The 14,864-nt window shown below is 39.2% G+C and overlaps 1 protein-coding gene across 3 annotated transcripts; it reads left to right on the top strand.

The window, feature by feature from the left end:
- The first annotated feature begins 622 nt into the window (after positions 1 to 622).
- LOC102220333 (arf-GAP domain and FG repeat-containing protein 1-like) lies at positions 623 to 14,725 on the top strand. 3 transcript variants are annotated; one of them, XM_005802364.3, is made up of 12 exons: positions 624 to 980; positions 3,856 to 3,949; positions 4,158 to 4,273; positions 5,613 to 5,751; positions 5,857 to 6,016; positions 6,154 to 6,249; positions 8,235 to 8,379; positions 10,254 to 10,333; positions 11,497 to 11,589; positions 11,778 to 11,936; positions 12,339 to 12,433; positions 12,811 to 14,725. In XM_005802364.3, the coding sequence occupies exons 1-12, from the start codon at positions 814 to 816 to the stop codon at positions 12,868 to 12,870; spliced, it is 1,404 nt and encodes a 467-aa protein (XP_005802421.1). In that variant the 5' UTR covers positions 624 to 813; the 3' UTR covers positions 12,871 to 14,725. The 3 variants fall into 3 exon arrangements, with proteins under 3 accessions (XP_023191622.1, XP_005802421.1, XP_023191623.1); XM_023335855.1 differs by lacking the exon at positions 624 to 980 and adding an exon at positions 994 to 1,120; XM_023335854.1 differs by lacking the exon at positions 6,154 to 6,249 and having other exon boundaries at positions 623 to 980.
- The last annotated feature ends 139 nt before the right edge of the window (positions 14,726 to 14,864 follow it).

The following is a 14,864-nucleotide window of genomic DNA, read 5'->3' on the forward strand; positions in this document are numbered from 1 at the left end:
CGCAGTGACTGAGTAGAAATAAACTGATTACCTACAACAGACAATGTAATTCTGTCAGCATTTAAGCATATTAAATACAAACTATGAAGTATTTTCTGATAATTATTTATTAATGAGCCCTCCTTGATGTGTGTTTAGAATCCAGATAAAAAAAAAAAACACTTTATGTTTAAAACTATGTAAAAGTTTCAACTATTTAGTTGTTTTTTGGGGTGAAGTTAAAAGATTTTAAGGGTCATCCTCCTCTTTTAATGCTAAATACTTTCAACAAACAAACAGTAAAAGCGCCCCTCACCGTGACACTGACACTCTCATGCTTGCCAGTTAACATGATGTTCTTAAGTTTGGAAGTTGTATTTTAATATACCATTTTATTGAAATTATTACAGACATTAATATTTATTTACAACTTAATTTATTAAATTTTGGTGCTTAAAATGTAAAGCTGTACTTAATAAATTCACTATTTTGTTTCAAATTATTACATACATGAATACTTATTTATGACTTATTTATTGCATTTTGGCACTTATGTCCCTTGATCATTTTCTTGCCATCGTGAAACAAAACACGAGGCAGCATTCCAAACCGACAGATGGCGCAGCCTCTGGGGGAGGGGTTGGGCTTTGTCGACGTTTCAGTTACAGAAGAAGAAGTTTGTCAGTCGCCCAATCTCCCCGCTGGACCTCGGCAAGGTGTCTCCCCGTTCCCTGCCGTCAGACGCGGCGAGTCTGCCCCCGAAGAAACGCACTCCGCCGCCGGGCCATTTGACCAAACTTCTCTCGGTGATACCAGCCGCCCTATTTTCTCGCCATGGCGACGAGTGCGAAGCGGAAGCAGGAGGAGACTCACCTAAAGATGCTTCGGGAAATGACTAGCCTGCCTGCGAATAGGAAATGCTTCGACTGTGACCAGCGCGGCCCGACTTACGTCAACATGACAGTGGGCTCCTTCGTCTGCACCACCTGCTCTGGGATCCTGTGAGTGTCTCCTTTTGGCTTTCGCGCTCTATTTGTTGTTTATAGCAACCGCCGTGGAGCGACGAGGAGCAGCTGTCGACACGAAGCTCCCGGGAGGTCCGATACCGTTAGCTCATTAGCTAGTGGGAAAGACTGGACAGGTAATGCCGCCGCTCCCTCCGGTTCAGCCGGAGGGCCGTTGGGCTGGGCTTTATGGTCCTCCAAGAGGCAGATTGGCTTGTTTTACAGCCACCCTTCAGCATGACGAGATGCCCTGACTTGTGTGTAGGCTCACTGTTTGATGTCTGACTCACACTGCCTCGGTGCTCAAGGTTAACATCCATAACGTTGTTGTGAACTCCCGAAAACCTCCAGGTGTTCGGCTGATAGCTTATTAATGCTGTTCAGCTGGAATTTGGGTTTTACTTTAATTAATTTATTTTTGTTTAACTTCAGGACAATTGTGGATAGTAACAACCAGCTGTAATCAGCTGTTTCTTTCTTTAAACAGCTGATTAAGATCTCAAGAGCTCAAATAATGCTTGAACTATGACCCCCCAAATCCCAGAGGAGCTGGAATGGAGGCAGAGAGAAGGAGGAAGTTCAAACCATCTCTTCCATCGATCATAGTGGAGAAGAAACAAACCTCCGACTCTATCCTCTCTCTACTCGCCTTTCCAACTGGAGAGCCAGACAGATTTAAATAGGAGCAGCAAAAGCAAATGAGGTGGATTGGTAGTTCTTGCTAACGGCTCATGATGTCATCCTGGAAATATATTCTCTACTGCCCAGATATGACATGTCATGTCAGTCAGTGTCTTCAGTCAGAGGCTTCTTCATATTTATTGCCACAATGACTGCTACCAGAGATCCTTCCCGCCCACAGCATCATCATCCACGTTTCTCTGAAGATGCCCAGTTAATGAGTTATAACAACATTTAATTAAATTGTGTTAGATTTCAATTTTCTCTACATACATACATGTCTGCCCAATGTCTTGTCAAGGGCAGGATGATGTAAAATTGACTTTTTTTGAGCTTTACATCATGACATAATGTTATTCCCTCATCAAAAACATAGCCAAAGTTTTGCTTTGATTCTTTCATGCATATTTGAGAGAACGTTTCATCTCTGTGGCAACCATTGAACTGTGCAAAACGCCTGGTTGGACCTAGCTCCGCTTTCAAGGACGAAGCTTCTCCTCAGAGCTGCAGAGAACTTTAAAACAAGTTAAATGTTTTTAACCTGTTTTAAAAGGGTTAAAAACATTTTTAACCTATGTTTTTGCTCATCTGGTTTTGATTAATTTAATGCTACGTCATTCTTTTCCAATCCCGTTAAAATACAGACATAAGTTACTGTACAAATTCCTGGATTTTACGGTTGAAATGTCGAGGATAATTACAAAACATCTACATTCTTTGCTTTAACAAAAAAAACCCAACAAGAAATGACAAAAAAGTATGAAGACATTAACGTTTTGTATGTGCTATTAATTTTTAAAGTAGGTAGATTAAACGGGTGAGTGAATGACGCGGGAAGAATTTTGTAAAATCTATCGTAGTACCAAATGTATTCTTTCATACCAAATAAAAAAAACCCATAACTGGCAAAAACGGGTTAATAGAGGAGTGATGCTGTGTTGACTTCCTGATGGCAGAATTTCAGAAAGAGCAGGAGTTTTTAAAGAGACAGAAGCCAAATTTCAAGGCACAAAATTACAAAGTCAAATTTATTTTGATATATAAAAAGCTTTTTTATAACAGCTGAAGGTGACATAGTTACTTGATTATGCTATAAAATGGCACCATATGGCTGAAAAATACTTAACACTGGCCCTTTAACTCTACAACATACGAACACCTTCTGATGTGAGCGAAGCTCCTTTCACAAAACAATTTATGCCACCTTTTTTGCCATTTCTGTGTTTCTATGAAAGAGGAGGGTTGAAGTCAGCCCACCTCTCTTACACCTCTGCAGTTGTCACAGCCCCTCATTAGCTAACTTGTATAATAGCAAGCTGGCTTCACGGGCCAACGACTTGATGTTGTGACATTATATGCGACCTCCCTGTTGTTGTTTTGAAAGTGTAAACACCAGCCAGATTATTTAGGATGAGAAGAGGAAAGATATAATTCAGATAGATTTAAAGCCTTTGCCCACCACAGAGTCGTCCGAATGTTGACAACACGTCCTGGTGATAATGGCAGACCTGATGAGGTTCGTATGTCAGCTGATCTGACATGTTTGCTCTGTTTGCTCCATGAGATCAAAACGAAATGCTGCATTTGTGCTTCATAGTGGAACTGTCCGGGGGAAAAAAAAATCTGTTTTATAGTGAATCGATTCAAATTGCAAAATACAATTTTTTTTAAAAGTCCATTTTTGTTTGTTTAGTTTTTTTTTGTAAAATTACACTATGAAGAATTTTTTGATACATTTTTTTAAATCAAGAAGATGCCAGGCAGCTTAGCTAACCTATTACTAGTAATTTAATTTAAAAAACTTTATGCATAAACCTATTTTTGCTTAACTATTGACTGATGGAATTTGGTAAAGCATGGAAGCTTATAGAATAGTTTTAAATAAATTCTCTATTTGCTTGGCAAAAATTGGTTTCTGAATTAAAACCAGTTTCTGAATCAAATCTCTAGGCTGAAAGATTCTTTTGTGAATCGTGGCGTTCTGTTCAGCAGCACACCTGCACCTCTTAACACAGAGGTCAGGTTATTTTTAGAAACTGCCTTCTTGGCATTGCAATCGTTGGGATTTCAACCTGACATGCTGAGGCTGCACTGAATGCAGGTGGAGTGTGTGTGTGTGTGTGTTTCATGTATGAAAGTTGCTCCTGCTGTTCTTCAGCTAACGTAAAGCTCCCCTTTCTCCTCCCCGCAGGCGAGGACTGAACCCCCCCCACAGAGTGAAGTCCATCTCTATGACCACGTTCACACAACAGGAAATAGAGTTCCTACAGAAACACGGCAACGAGGTGCCCTGCATGTCTTCCCTCCTAAGCGTTTTCTGATGTCCTAACTTCACTTCCTAAGATTCCTCTCTCCCTTCTTTTTTCCTTAAAATTCCTTTTCTCTCCCTCCTCCTGCCCCCTCCACTAACTTCACTTTCTCTCACCTCTGTCATTCCTTCCACCCCCACCTCAATCCCCCAACCCTTCTCTCTGTGCCCCCCTCTCCCTGTAGGTCTGTAAACACATCTGGCTGGGCCTTTACGACGACAGGACATCAGTTGTTCCAGATTTCCGAGAACCACAGAAAGTAAAGGAGTTTCTTCAGGAAAAGTATGAGAAGAAAAGATGGTAGGCCCTCCTGTTTTGTCACATCACAAACACAAATTCAATGCATGTCATAAATCAGGGTCCAAAGTTTTTGCCATGTGGTTCAAAACTGGTGGGTGCTTTGGACTTTGAATTTTACCACAGTATGTTGTGATATTGTAGTGATAATGATAAAAATGATGATACAAAACGTCTCTTTCTTTTTTAGGATTTTTAGCAATCATAGTCATTCTTGAAAAACGTTCCCATTTTAAATAATTCAAGACACCAGTTAAAGAAGTTTGATTTATATCACTAAACTAGACACACTAACTACATGTAATCATATTTTCAAATTTACCAATAGTGGAGAAAATCATAAATATAAAATTTCCAATATCATTTTTTTTACAACATTAATGGAAATTCATCAAGATAACGATAAATCAATTTTCTTAGCATAAGTTACTTTCAATAAAAAAAATTATAAACTATATGCCCACCACTCATTGAGGGCCAGAAAATGTTGATATAAAACTTTCAATTCGATTTTAAAATAGAGATACGTTTTACTTTACCTGCTCAAATATAAACACAATTTGTATTAGAATATAGAAGTAGAAAAGAAGCAAGATTATCCTAAATGTTGTTTTTTCCTATTATCTTTATGTGAGTTTTTTGTATTTATTATCGTCACTAAGAACAAATATAGGGCCCTATAAAATCTATCAAATTTTATTATTTTCTGAGTTCTATTTTTTTTTTCATTTTAACCATATTTGTTAACCCAAAAAATTATATAATTATGGTCTAAATGAAAAAAAAAAAAAACCAAGTCATCCAAGTCATTAGCTAGAGGTCGGCATTTACTGTTATCTGTTTTCACAAATGAATGAAACTGCTGTGCATTAATAGAATATTTTATTCTGCATAGTGTTGACTCAGGGTGTTAAATAGAAATGGACACCAAACTTTTCAGCTTTTATTTTCTGGAAAGAAAAATGTTTGGATACTATGTATTATTTTAAGTCCACTTTACAATTATGCCGTGCCATGAAGGTCTAGCCCAGGATGACTCAGCACTTCTTGCTTCATCAGTGTCAGCTCTGGTGTGAAGAAAGTGTTGCCGTCTAATTGTTACTTCCCTCTGCCAGAAATCTTTAACCATATGTTTCAGTCTGTCAGCATAAAGGCTCTACTTTCTCCACGTGTCTGCTTTTTTTCCTTTTTTTCTTACCATGTAGTTTGTGGAAAACCTTTTAAAGAAATATTGTTGTATGAGAAATGGCAGGAAGTAAAAGGTTTTAAGGAGGAAATGCAGTGAAAGTGAAAAATCCGGGGAGTAAAGCCGTGTGTGGGTGTGTTTGTGTGTGTTTTGCAGGTATGTTCCTCCAGACCAGGCGAAGGCAGTAGCGAGCGTTCAGGGCTCGGTGTCGGGCTCGTCGGCGAGCAGCACCGGCAGCACCCCGGAGGTTCAGCCCCTGAAAACCCTGCAGCTCAACAAAACGCCACTACGCCAGGTAGGCCCAGCGACTGCGGCTGAGTCGGCCTGGTAACGTCGGCCTGGTAACGTCCCGTCCCTTGTGGGTTCTGGTAGTCAGTTGTCCTGTGTGTGTGTGTTCCAGTCCCCAGGGCTCAGCCGCCCGCAGGCCCACGGCACCGCCCAGGAGAAGAAATTTGACTTGCTCTCGGATCTGGGCGGAGATATTTTCGCCGCTCCTCCTACTCAAGCTGGCCCCCCCTCCACCAACTTTGCCAATTTTGCACATTTTCCAAGCCAGTCGGGTAAGTCTGCACCCGACACACTCCTTTGTTCATCCATTACTCCATACAATTTCCTTCCGTGTCATTTTTATTATTATTATTATTATTATTATTTCCACACCCTTTTTTCCACCTTATGGTTTCTCCCATGACTGCAGCACCTCAGGGTAATTCAAACACCAACTTTGCCAACTTTGAAGCATTTGGAAACACTGCAATTTCATCCCATCTGAGCACATCACCTCCCTCATCAGGTATCACCTTCCCCATCACCTTTCTCCCTTCACCATTCTGCTTTGTTTCTTCATGCTTTGTTTTATGTTTATGTCTTCCAAATGCACTCACTCTTTAGCAATGTTCAGTGAAAGCTCCCCCCAACTTTAGATCTTTAAACTAAAATCAATGTATCAGACCTAGTCAGTAAGAAAGGAGAAAAACCTACTTACATCTTTTTTGTACATTTTTATTAGGAGCTAACAAACTGGCCCCAATTTCCTCAATTTTGGATGATCGACTGATACTTCCACGTGAAGCCGATGTTATCCACATCGGCAAAGGTCTGAAAATCACCCACTTTCCCTGTTTGCTCTGTCATGAGAGACAGCAATCTGATACCAGATTACGTTCAGATCACCAGATCTGATCACCAGATTAACATGTTCAGTTAACAACAGTCAACCCACTGTCGCAGGGCTGAAACAATTCCTCGAGTGATTCGAGTACCTCGATTATTAAAATTCCTTGAGAAAAATTTACCTGCCTCGAAGCTCCGTTAATTTATGTTTTATTTTTTAACGCACCGTGTTGCAGCCGGAACATTATTTGCGTTACACGTAGCTCTGACTTCCGCCTCTGAGTTGTTGACAAAAGCTAAGTGTTAGCGGCATAACCTCCAATTTTCAAGTTCGGCCCGTGGGGATTTTATTGATTAATGATAATGCCCAGGTTTTCATCGTTTTGGGGAACCAATAAGCATCCTTACAATGACTGGCGTGATGCCTGGAGTACGGCAGCCTTTCTCCTCCGGGAGCTGCTGGTTCAGAGCGAACGGCGGGAAGAGGCTGCAGGAGTATTTATGCAGGTGAGCGGATAGACAGAACACGGCGGACGGCTGAGTAGTTGATGGTTACAGTGTAAGTGTAGCTTTATGGACAAACCGCACAATAAATTTCATATCATCAAACTGGTGGCGGAAATCATCGTGGCGGTACATGGCTGGTAGATGAGTTTCTTATTGTGACGAACGAAGGTGCCGTAAATATCCTATATTGCCCCCCACACCCCTGTTCTTACGTTCGTCCCCTGGTCTACCAGTCGTCTTTCCCCCTCAGACCTTCGTTTGTCTGTCTCCTGGTCTATTTCCTCCTCTCCACCCCCATCTTACGTTGGTTTGCTCGCCTGCCCCTCACCCCAAGCCCCCCCACTCCAGGGACATTTCCCGTATTCTCAAACAAAAAGCTTGGCAGGTATGGGGTAAGGTGAGAATTCATCTATTAAACTGACTGAAGATGAATACATAAATTAAGAGCTGGAGAACAGACATATTTTATAACCGTATTTGTGAGCCTGCCTCTTTATTATTAAATTGATTATGATTTCAGATCTTTGTATAACTTTTCTTCAGGTTAACTTAGAAAGTGAGCTATTATTGTTACAGGTTAGTTTTCTAAACTACAAAAAAGTTATTGTTAGGGAAGCTCAAAAATGAATAATTGGACTGATATTGATATCCGATAGTAACATCGGTGTTACGCCAAATTTATCAATATTTTATTTTATAATTTTTTTTTATCTGATTACTTGATTATTCGTAAGAATAGTCGATAGATTACTCGATTACTAAAATATTTGTTTACAGCAGCCCTACACTGTTGCCAAGTTAGAAACTTTGCTAAAATATTTAGCGACTCTTCAGACTAAAAAAATCATAATTGGCAGGTCAGGTTTTCTGAAGATCCCTGATCGGCCATAAAACTGCAACCTGTGCAACTTAAAGTATAAGAAAAAAAGCTATCTTTTTACATCAACATAGTGTAAGTTGATTATCAATAATCAACTGATTATTGATATGAACCATATCAATATTCAGTTGTCTTTTCAGAGAAAATTAAAATTGGTGATCAGCTAGAAAACTGCAATCGGTGCACCCTAATTTTTACAGTAACAGTTAAATTTTTGGGGGACTTTTCTTGCACATTTTTGTGATGCTTTGTGACACAGTGCTAATATTCCTTGAAAGGTGGAGGTGTGCCAATTCCCTCCAGATCCAGTGCCGTTTCAGCTCATTCCCAGGCAGCGAGGTGCACAGAGGACCGCTACGCTGCGCTGGCCGAACTGGACAGTGAGCTGAGCTCCTCTGTCACCGCAGGCAGCAACATGCAGGGGTGAGAGGCCGACACATACACACACAGGAAGTGGCTAGCAGCTGTCCACACCCAGAGTCTGCAGAAAGGCCCGAGCTCAGTCAGGTTGGATGGAGAGTGTGAACATCACTGTTGATGTTCTGCCACTGATTCTTCAGTGGATTTATGTTGGACTTTCACTAGGCCATTCTGAAACATGAATTATGATTTAATCTATACTATGTTACTGTTGCTCTGGCTGTCCAGATAAGAAGAAGTTTGTTTCTGACTAGGAAGTGAGACAAGACTTCTCAAAACAACTTAAAATGTCATTTATATCAAATATTTTTAAAAAATGGCATGATGAAAAAATATTTATACTCTTCTCAATCTATGAAAAGAAAACATTTATTGGCTTTACAGCAATTTGGCTTGTCACAATAACAAATTTCATTGAACGATAAATTGTCCCAGTAAGTATTGCGTTAAAATATAATGTTGTTTCGAGAGCATTTTCAAGTAAGATGATAACAGCATAATAATACAAGTTTGCTCTCTCAAAGACCAATAAACTTTAAATTTTGTTAAGAACATTTCCCTCTGGAACTGGAAAATATTTTGAATATCCAAATAAAACACAACCAATAGCAATAAATAAAACGGTTTTGGAAGTCTCTGTAAAGAAAATTGCCCTTCAAAACATATTAAGCATAAGAATGAAAATGATCTATCTCTGTTTCATTTATCATGTAATTAACTGATCAATCGCTTATCGTGATAAACTTAAGCTGAGTAACGTTTTGCATATTTTCATACGACGTTAGAAGGACTCCTTGCCATCGCATTAATCTTTAGCGCCTTCTACAAATTCTCTGAGATTCAAGCTGGGACTCTGGGTTGACTCCTCCTAAATGTTACCTCCAGTGGGAAGACGCATGTTGATGAAATTAAAATATGACTTTTAACCTAAATCTGACAGAGTTCAGAATTATTTTCACATTCAGCTTGTAGCTCAACCTGTTTTTCCTCCGTCCAACAACCAACTTCCCAGCTGTTCCTGAAGAAATATTTCCCCGCAGCATGAAGCTGCCACCACTGTGTTTCACCATGGGGATGGTTTGTTTGCAGTGTTGCGTTTTCACCACATACTAGACTATAAACTTGAATTTTCTCATCAGACCAGAGCACCATCGTTCACATCCGACCGCTGACATGTTCAAAGTCTTTAATATGTCCATAAACTTTCTTTATTAATGTTCTCTGAGTCCTTCATAAAAATATATCTTTGTCTTACCTTTCAATGTTTTATTTGTAAAGGTTTTTTAAATCCCTGTGTCAGAATCTAATGAACTAAAATCTTAAAGTTTACAGTTGTGATGTGTAAGCCCGTTGTATTAAACAATACAGTATGATGAATTTAAATGAGCTTCATGATCACAGTACTGAATGGTGTCTTTTCTTGTTTTAACCAATGTGAGTCTAATGGTTAATATTTTTTGAAGGACAATTATGTTTACAGAGACATCTTAATGCATTATCTTTATTGTTTTGGTTATGTTTGGTTTTTATCTCCATTTTATTTTTTGTTTCTGTAATTTGGGATATTTTAAAAAATCTTCTAGTTCTATTGCTAAATGTCATAAATTAAAGTGTATTTATCTTTGAGAGTATGCACTTGCATCTTTATTCTATTGTTATAATATTACTTGAAAATGCTCTCAAAACGACAATATTATTGTTTATCGCAATAATTTCTGTGACAATTTATCATCCAGATAAGTTTAGAATTGCAACAGGCCTAGTGATGTAACAATCATGCTTTAACTCCTTCTCTGCCAGGTCATTATTATTTATTTATTGCCTATGACTGTTAAACAGACATTTAAAATGTATCATGTTGTGTCTTGTTTTTACAGGGCCATGTTTGGACCTGTCCTTGGTTCCTCGCCAGCTCAGAACCAACCTGTGATGGCCAACATGCAGCCCGGCTTTGGAGGTGACCCATTAATGTTTCAGTCTTGATTACAAAGTTGAATTTTATTTATATATATATATATATATATTTTTTTTTTTCAATTGGCATTTCAAGGCAATTCAAATTGACACCATAAAAACATAATACAATTATGAAACTAGCAACAAACATTACATTTTGCCAAATGCCATCACTAAAATCAAGAATAATAATCATCAAATACACATAAAGATATATTGATGAATGTTACACTTATTATTACAGGGGCAGTATTATTTAAAATCAACTTTTTTTGAGCTTTGCATCATGTTGTCATGTTATTCCCTCATCAAGAACATACCTGGAGTGTTTCTTTGATTCTTTAATGCATGTTTGAGAAATTCTTTAATCTCCCATGGCAACTGTTCAGCTGTGTATAACGCTGGGGTGGACCTCGCTCCGCCATTGAGGACAAAACTCCTCCTCAGTCCTCAGAGCTGCAGTTTCCAAGCTTCTGAGCTTCCACCTCACAGAGCAGCCCTCACCCACAACTCCCTCACTCAGCTCCTTCAGACTAGCCAGCAGCAATTAGCAAACACCTGGTGGAGCTGCACATCTGATGAGCTCATTATAGGAGCTACTTCTCAGTGAAACGCTGGTAAAGACGATGCTAAAGGGTTAATAGAGGAATTTTGTTGTTGTGACTTCTTGAAGGCAGAGTTTCAGAAAGAACAGGAGTTTTTAAAGATTTCAAGGTGTTAAATTACAAAGTAAAATTTTAAAACCATATTTCATATATGCAGCATTTTTGTACCAACTGAAGGGAACTTTATTATGCTCTGAATTGTACTATGTGGCTGGAAAATACACAATACTGCCTCTTTACTGAATGGCAGCTCTAAACAGGTGGGTTTAGAATTGATTTAAAGGATCCATGTTTTGGCAGGTTAATATTATTTATTCATTGCCTACGACTGTTAAGTAGTTTTACAGTTTTATGGAAATTTGCTCCAGGTTAATTATAGCTCCTATAATGAATGCTGCTTCTCCATGTTTGGTTCTGGTTCTGTTGACCCATAACCAGAAGACCTGAAAGGTCTGGAAGGTTGACACAACAGCAACAGAGGATCTTTAATGTATTGTGGTGCTAAGCCGTTCAGTGATTTATAACATACAGGCTGATTTTTATGACTGTTTCGTCTTAGCGGTGCCATCCACAAATCCCTTCGTTGCCGCAGCGATAGCCCCCGACATGGCCTCCAACCCCTTCCAGGCCAACGGTAGAGGTCCAGCCGCAGGTGAGAACATTTAGAAAACATGAAAACCTTCGTTATTCTGTGTTTCTGATTAGATACTAGTGGAATTTTAATGTAACTCGGTTACATTGACAAGTAGCATATGCTAAGTATCTAATGTATCTGTGTGTGTGCGTGTTGTGGGTATGTGTGTACCGTCGCTGTGCACACATGATGTGTGTGTTTCGTAGCCTCGTTTGGTACTGGCTCTATGAGCATGCCTGCCGGCTTTGGGAATGCGTCTTCCTACTGCCTTCCGACCAGTTTCAGCGGAAACTTCCAGCAGCAATTCCCTGGCCAGGCCCCCATTCCTTACTCCCAGCCTGGGGCCTACCACCCTCAGTCTAATGGTTAGTGCCCTGTCCCCTCTGACCTCACACAGTACTGTACCTGTATAGTACCTGCCTTGTATCTTGTATCTACTTGATCATAAATGAAAGTCTGGATGGACGGTGATTTGTTGTTTATCTCTTGGCAGCTGCTGCACAGTTACTAAAGGTTTGCATTTAGGGTGCACAGCTTTTTGAGATATTGTTTTTGACCAATAATATAATAAACAAAAATACCAACATTTGTCAACAAGGCTCTGTTTATACCTAAATGCAACAGAATATCCCAAAGTTTTTACTCTTATTTTATTTTCCCCATTTCTTTTAGAGTTTTGAATCATTGAGTATTGTGGTTTAAATCATTTTAGTATTTATGTGTTTCTGTGAAGTGAAGCCATTTTCCTTCCTCTCTGTCCCCTTTAGGGCCCGCCTTTCCAGTCTACAGTCAGAACAAGCCCTCCATTACGCCCTTTGGGCAGCCCATGGCTGTTCCTGGCATGACCAGTAACCCATTTATGGTGAGCATGCTCTGTCCCGCGTTTTCCACAGTTCTCTTCATAACTACCCAATCCTACCAGGGGTCTTTCTTCTGTTGATGTTGTGGAATCTACGGTGGCCTTGGAGTGCAAACCACATCAACAAATTGCTAAACACAACTAAAGATTGAAAAACACAATGACATTAGCTAAGCATAATTCCAACTTAAGAAAACACGACATTAACTAAACAGAAGAGGTAAGTCCCAATGGGAGACCTGAGACGTCGCTGATTGGACGACATCACTTTTCTTGTTGTGTTTTTTGATTCGTAGTTGTGTTTAGTGATTTGCTGAAGCAGTTTGCACTTCAGGGTCAAACCGCAGGAACCTAATCTTGGATAATTCTTTTCATTTCAGGCCGGAGCGCCAGCGGGGCCGTTCCCCTCTGGAGGTTCATCCACCAACCCTTTCCTGTAGCACAGCTCCTGGCTTCGGCCACCAGAGGGCAGCATGCAGCACATACTGAACGCACCTGTTCCGTCACGCAACTAGTGACAGTACATTTCTTAAGAAAAGACTTATCTATTTTTTTCTCCATGAAAGAAGTTTACAACACTATGAAGGAGTACAAAGGAATATATTTAGGACTAAGGGACAGTTATGGGGGAAATGTACTGTCTGGACTATATTCCATTATTGTATGCTTTTTATTTTTAATATTTTTTTCCGTTCTAACTGTAAGCTTTGTGCATATCACTATTTGTAATCACACACAAGTACATGTAATGTATAATAAGGACTGAACTAACAAGGATGCGTAACCACAAACCTTGTGTTTAAAAACGACAACAACAAAAAAACAAAGAAAAGGGGAAGAAAATCACTTCAAACTAATAGATAGGTAACAGTTTACATTTTAACAGGGTTCCATCCAAATCTGCATTTTTGGTAGAGTGAAGCAGTCATAAAATTGTTTTTTGTTTTTTCATGTTCAAAAAAGGGATTTGTTATTTTCTTGTTCATTTAAGAACTCTTCTTTTCGCACCAGGTTTCCTGTATTAAGCCATGTTTCCGTTACTGCGATTCTTGAAATATAAAAGTAGGCTTTAGTCTGATAGGTAGGACTTTTTTAAAAATAAAATAATATGTAACCTTCAGAGCAGGTTCATGTAATTTGGCATTGATCTGAGACAATAGGCCAAAATTTAACGATTGTCGATTAGGCATGGACCGGTGTGAGACTGTCACCATATGAAATTAAGTTTAAAAAAAAGTTTTGCTGTATTTACACAAATTAATGAGCTAATTAAGTCATATTTCACCTGAAAAGTAATTCCTACAATTGCTACATATTGGTTTCTACAGACATAGGAATATTTATGAAGGTCCTACAGGGACTAAAGCAGAAATATATAGTAAAAACCTGTTAAATTTAGTCATTAAGTGCTTATTAGCTGACCTGCTAAGGTAGTGGATGTTTACCAGAGGAGATTCATAGCTCGCCAACTGTAGGTTTAAAACAGCGTTGCCCTCAGGATGGGTGGTTCTGTCTTTGTCTTCACACAAATATTTCCAAACAGCTAAGCTAGTCTTTCTGTTCAGCAACCAGTTGGGGCAGGGCGTCTTACTGAAGGCCCCAGGCCCTTGCCTGTTGGCAGTGCACAGCAACTATACTATGTAGATTATGAGGCAGACAGGAGTCTGTCGTGTTTTACTCACAGGTAAAGCAACAGACACGGCTCTTAGAGCAGAAACAGATGAGAACCAAGTAAAGGTTAAGTGTTAGTCGGATTTCTTTGTTATTTTACCTAAGCTGATACATCCTTGTTAAAGTTGGTAAGTATACTCTTGTAACTTGGGGATCATAATTCAGATATTCTCTATATTCTATGAATAAAAACAGCAGAAAGAGACTGTTATTGAAGGCCTCAGGCTTGTGATCCGGTTTGGGCTACCTCAGAACACATGAAGTCAGGATCTCACGGTTTTGTTGGGGCTTGTACTTTAAAAGCAGAACATCCTCAGCATTTGACTGACTAAACATCTGAGAGATCAGGGTTGTGTTCACTGTCCTCTTTTTGAATCTGTCCTCTTTGCCTTCGTTTTTAAAGCGTCAGATCAGACAAACAAAATGCAGGGAGAAGAAGGTTTGTTTAGATGAGGCGAAGTATCAGGACTGCATACATCACTGGACCAGCCCCCTGACTGTTGACAATTTGGGTTTCAGTTATGTTTTAAAAAAAAAAGAAGTTTCTTGTTTTTACAAGATTAGGTAGTAAATGTGTACATTTATAAATATATGTATAAATAAATTAAAAGATTTTTAACTACACTGCCTAACTTGTAAGTCTTTTAGCAGATGACATACAAAACGCTTGAGCAACACGCTGCATGAGTTGATAACACAGATTAGCTTTTAACGAAGCTAATTTCAGGTTCATCTCAATTCTTGCACACTAATTTATATATCT

The sequence above is a fragment of the Xiphophorus maculatus genome, chromosome 6 (genome assembly GCF_002775205.1).
Source record: "Xiphophorus maculatus strain JP 163 A chromosome 6, X_maculatus-5.0-male, whole genome shotgun sequence".
NCBI classification, from domain to species: domain Eukaryota; kingdom Metazoa; phylum Chordata; class Actinopteri; order Cyprinodontiformes; family Poeciliidae; genus Xiphophorus; species Xiphophorus maculatus.

Excerpts from the sequence above, each read along its gene's own strand:
- LOC102220333 (XM_005802364.3), top strand. The coding sequence starts at position 814 with ATGGCGACGAGTGCGAAGCGGAAGCAGGAGGAGACTCACCTAAAGATG. Across the intron at positions 981-3,855 it reads ACCACCTGCTCTGGGATCCT|GCGAGGACTGAACCCCCCCC; the intron begins GTGAGTGTCTCC and ends TCCTCCCCGCAG. Across the intron at positions 12,434-12,810 it reads TGACCAGTAACCCATTTATG|GCCGGAGCGCCAGCGGGGCC; the intron begins GTGAGCATGCTC and ends TTTTCATTTCAG.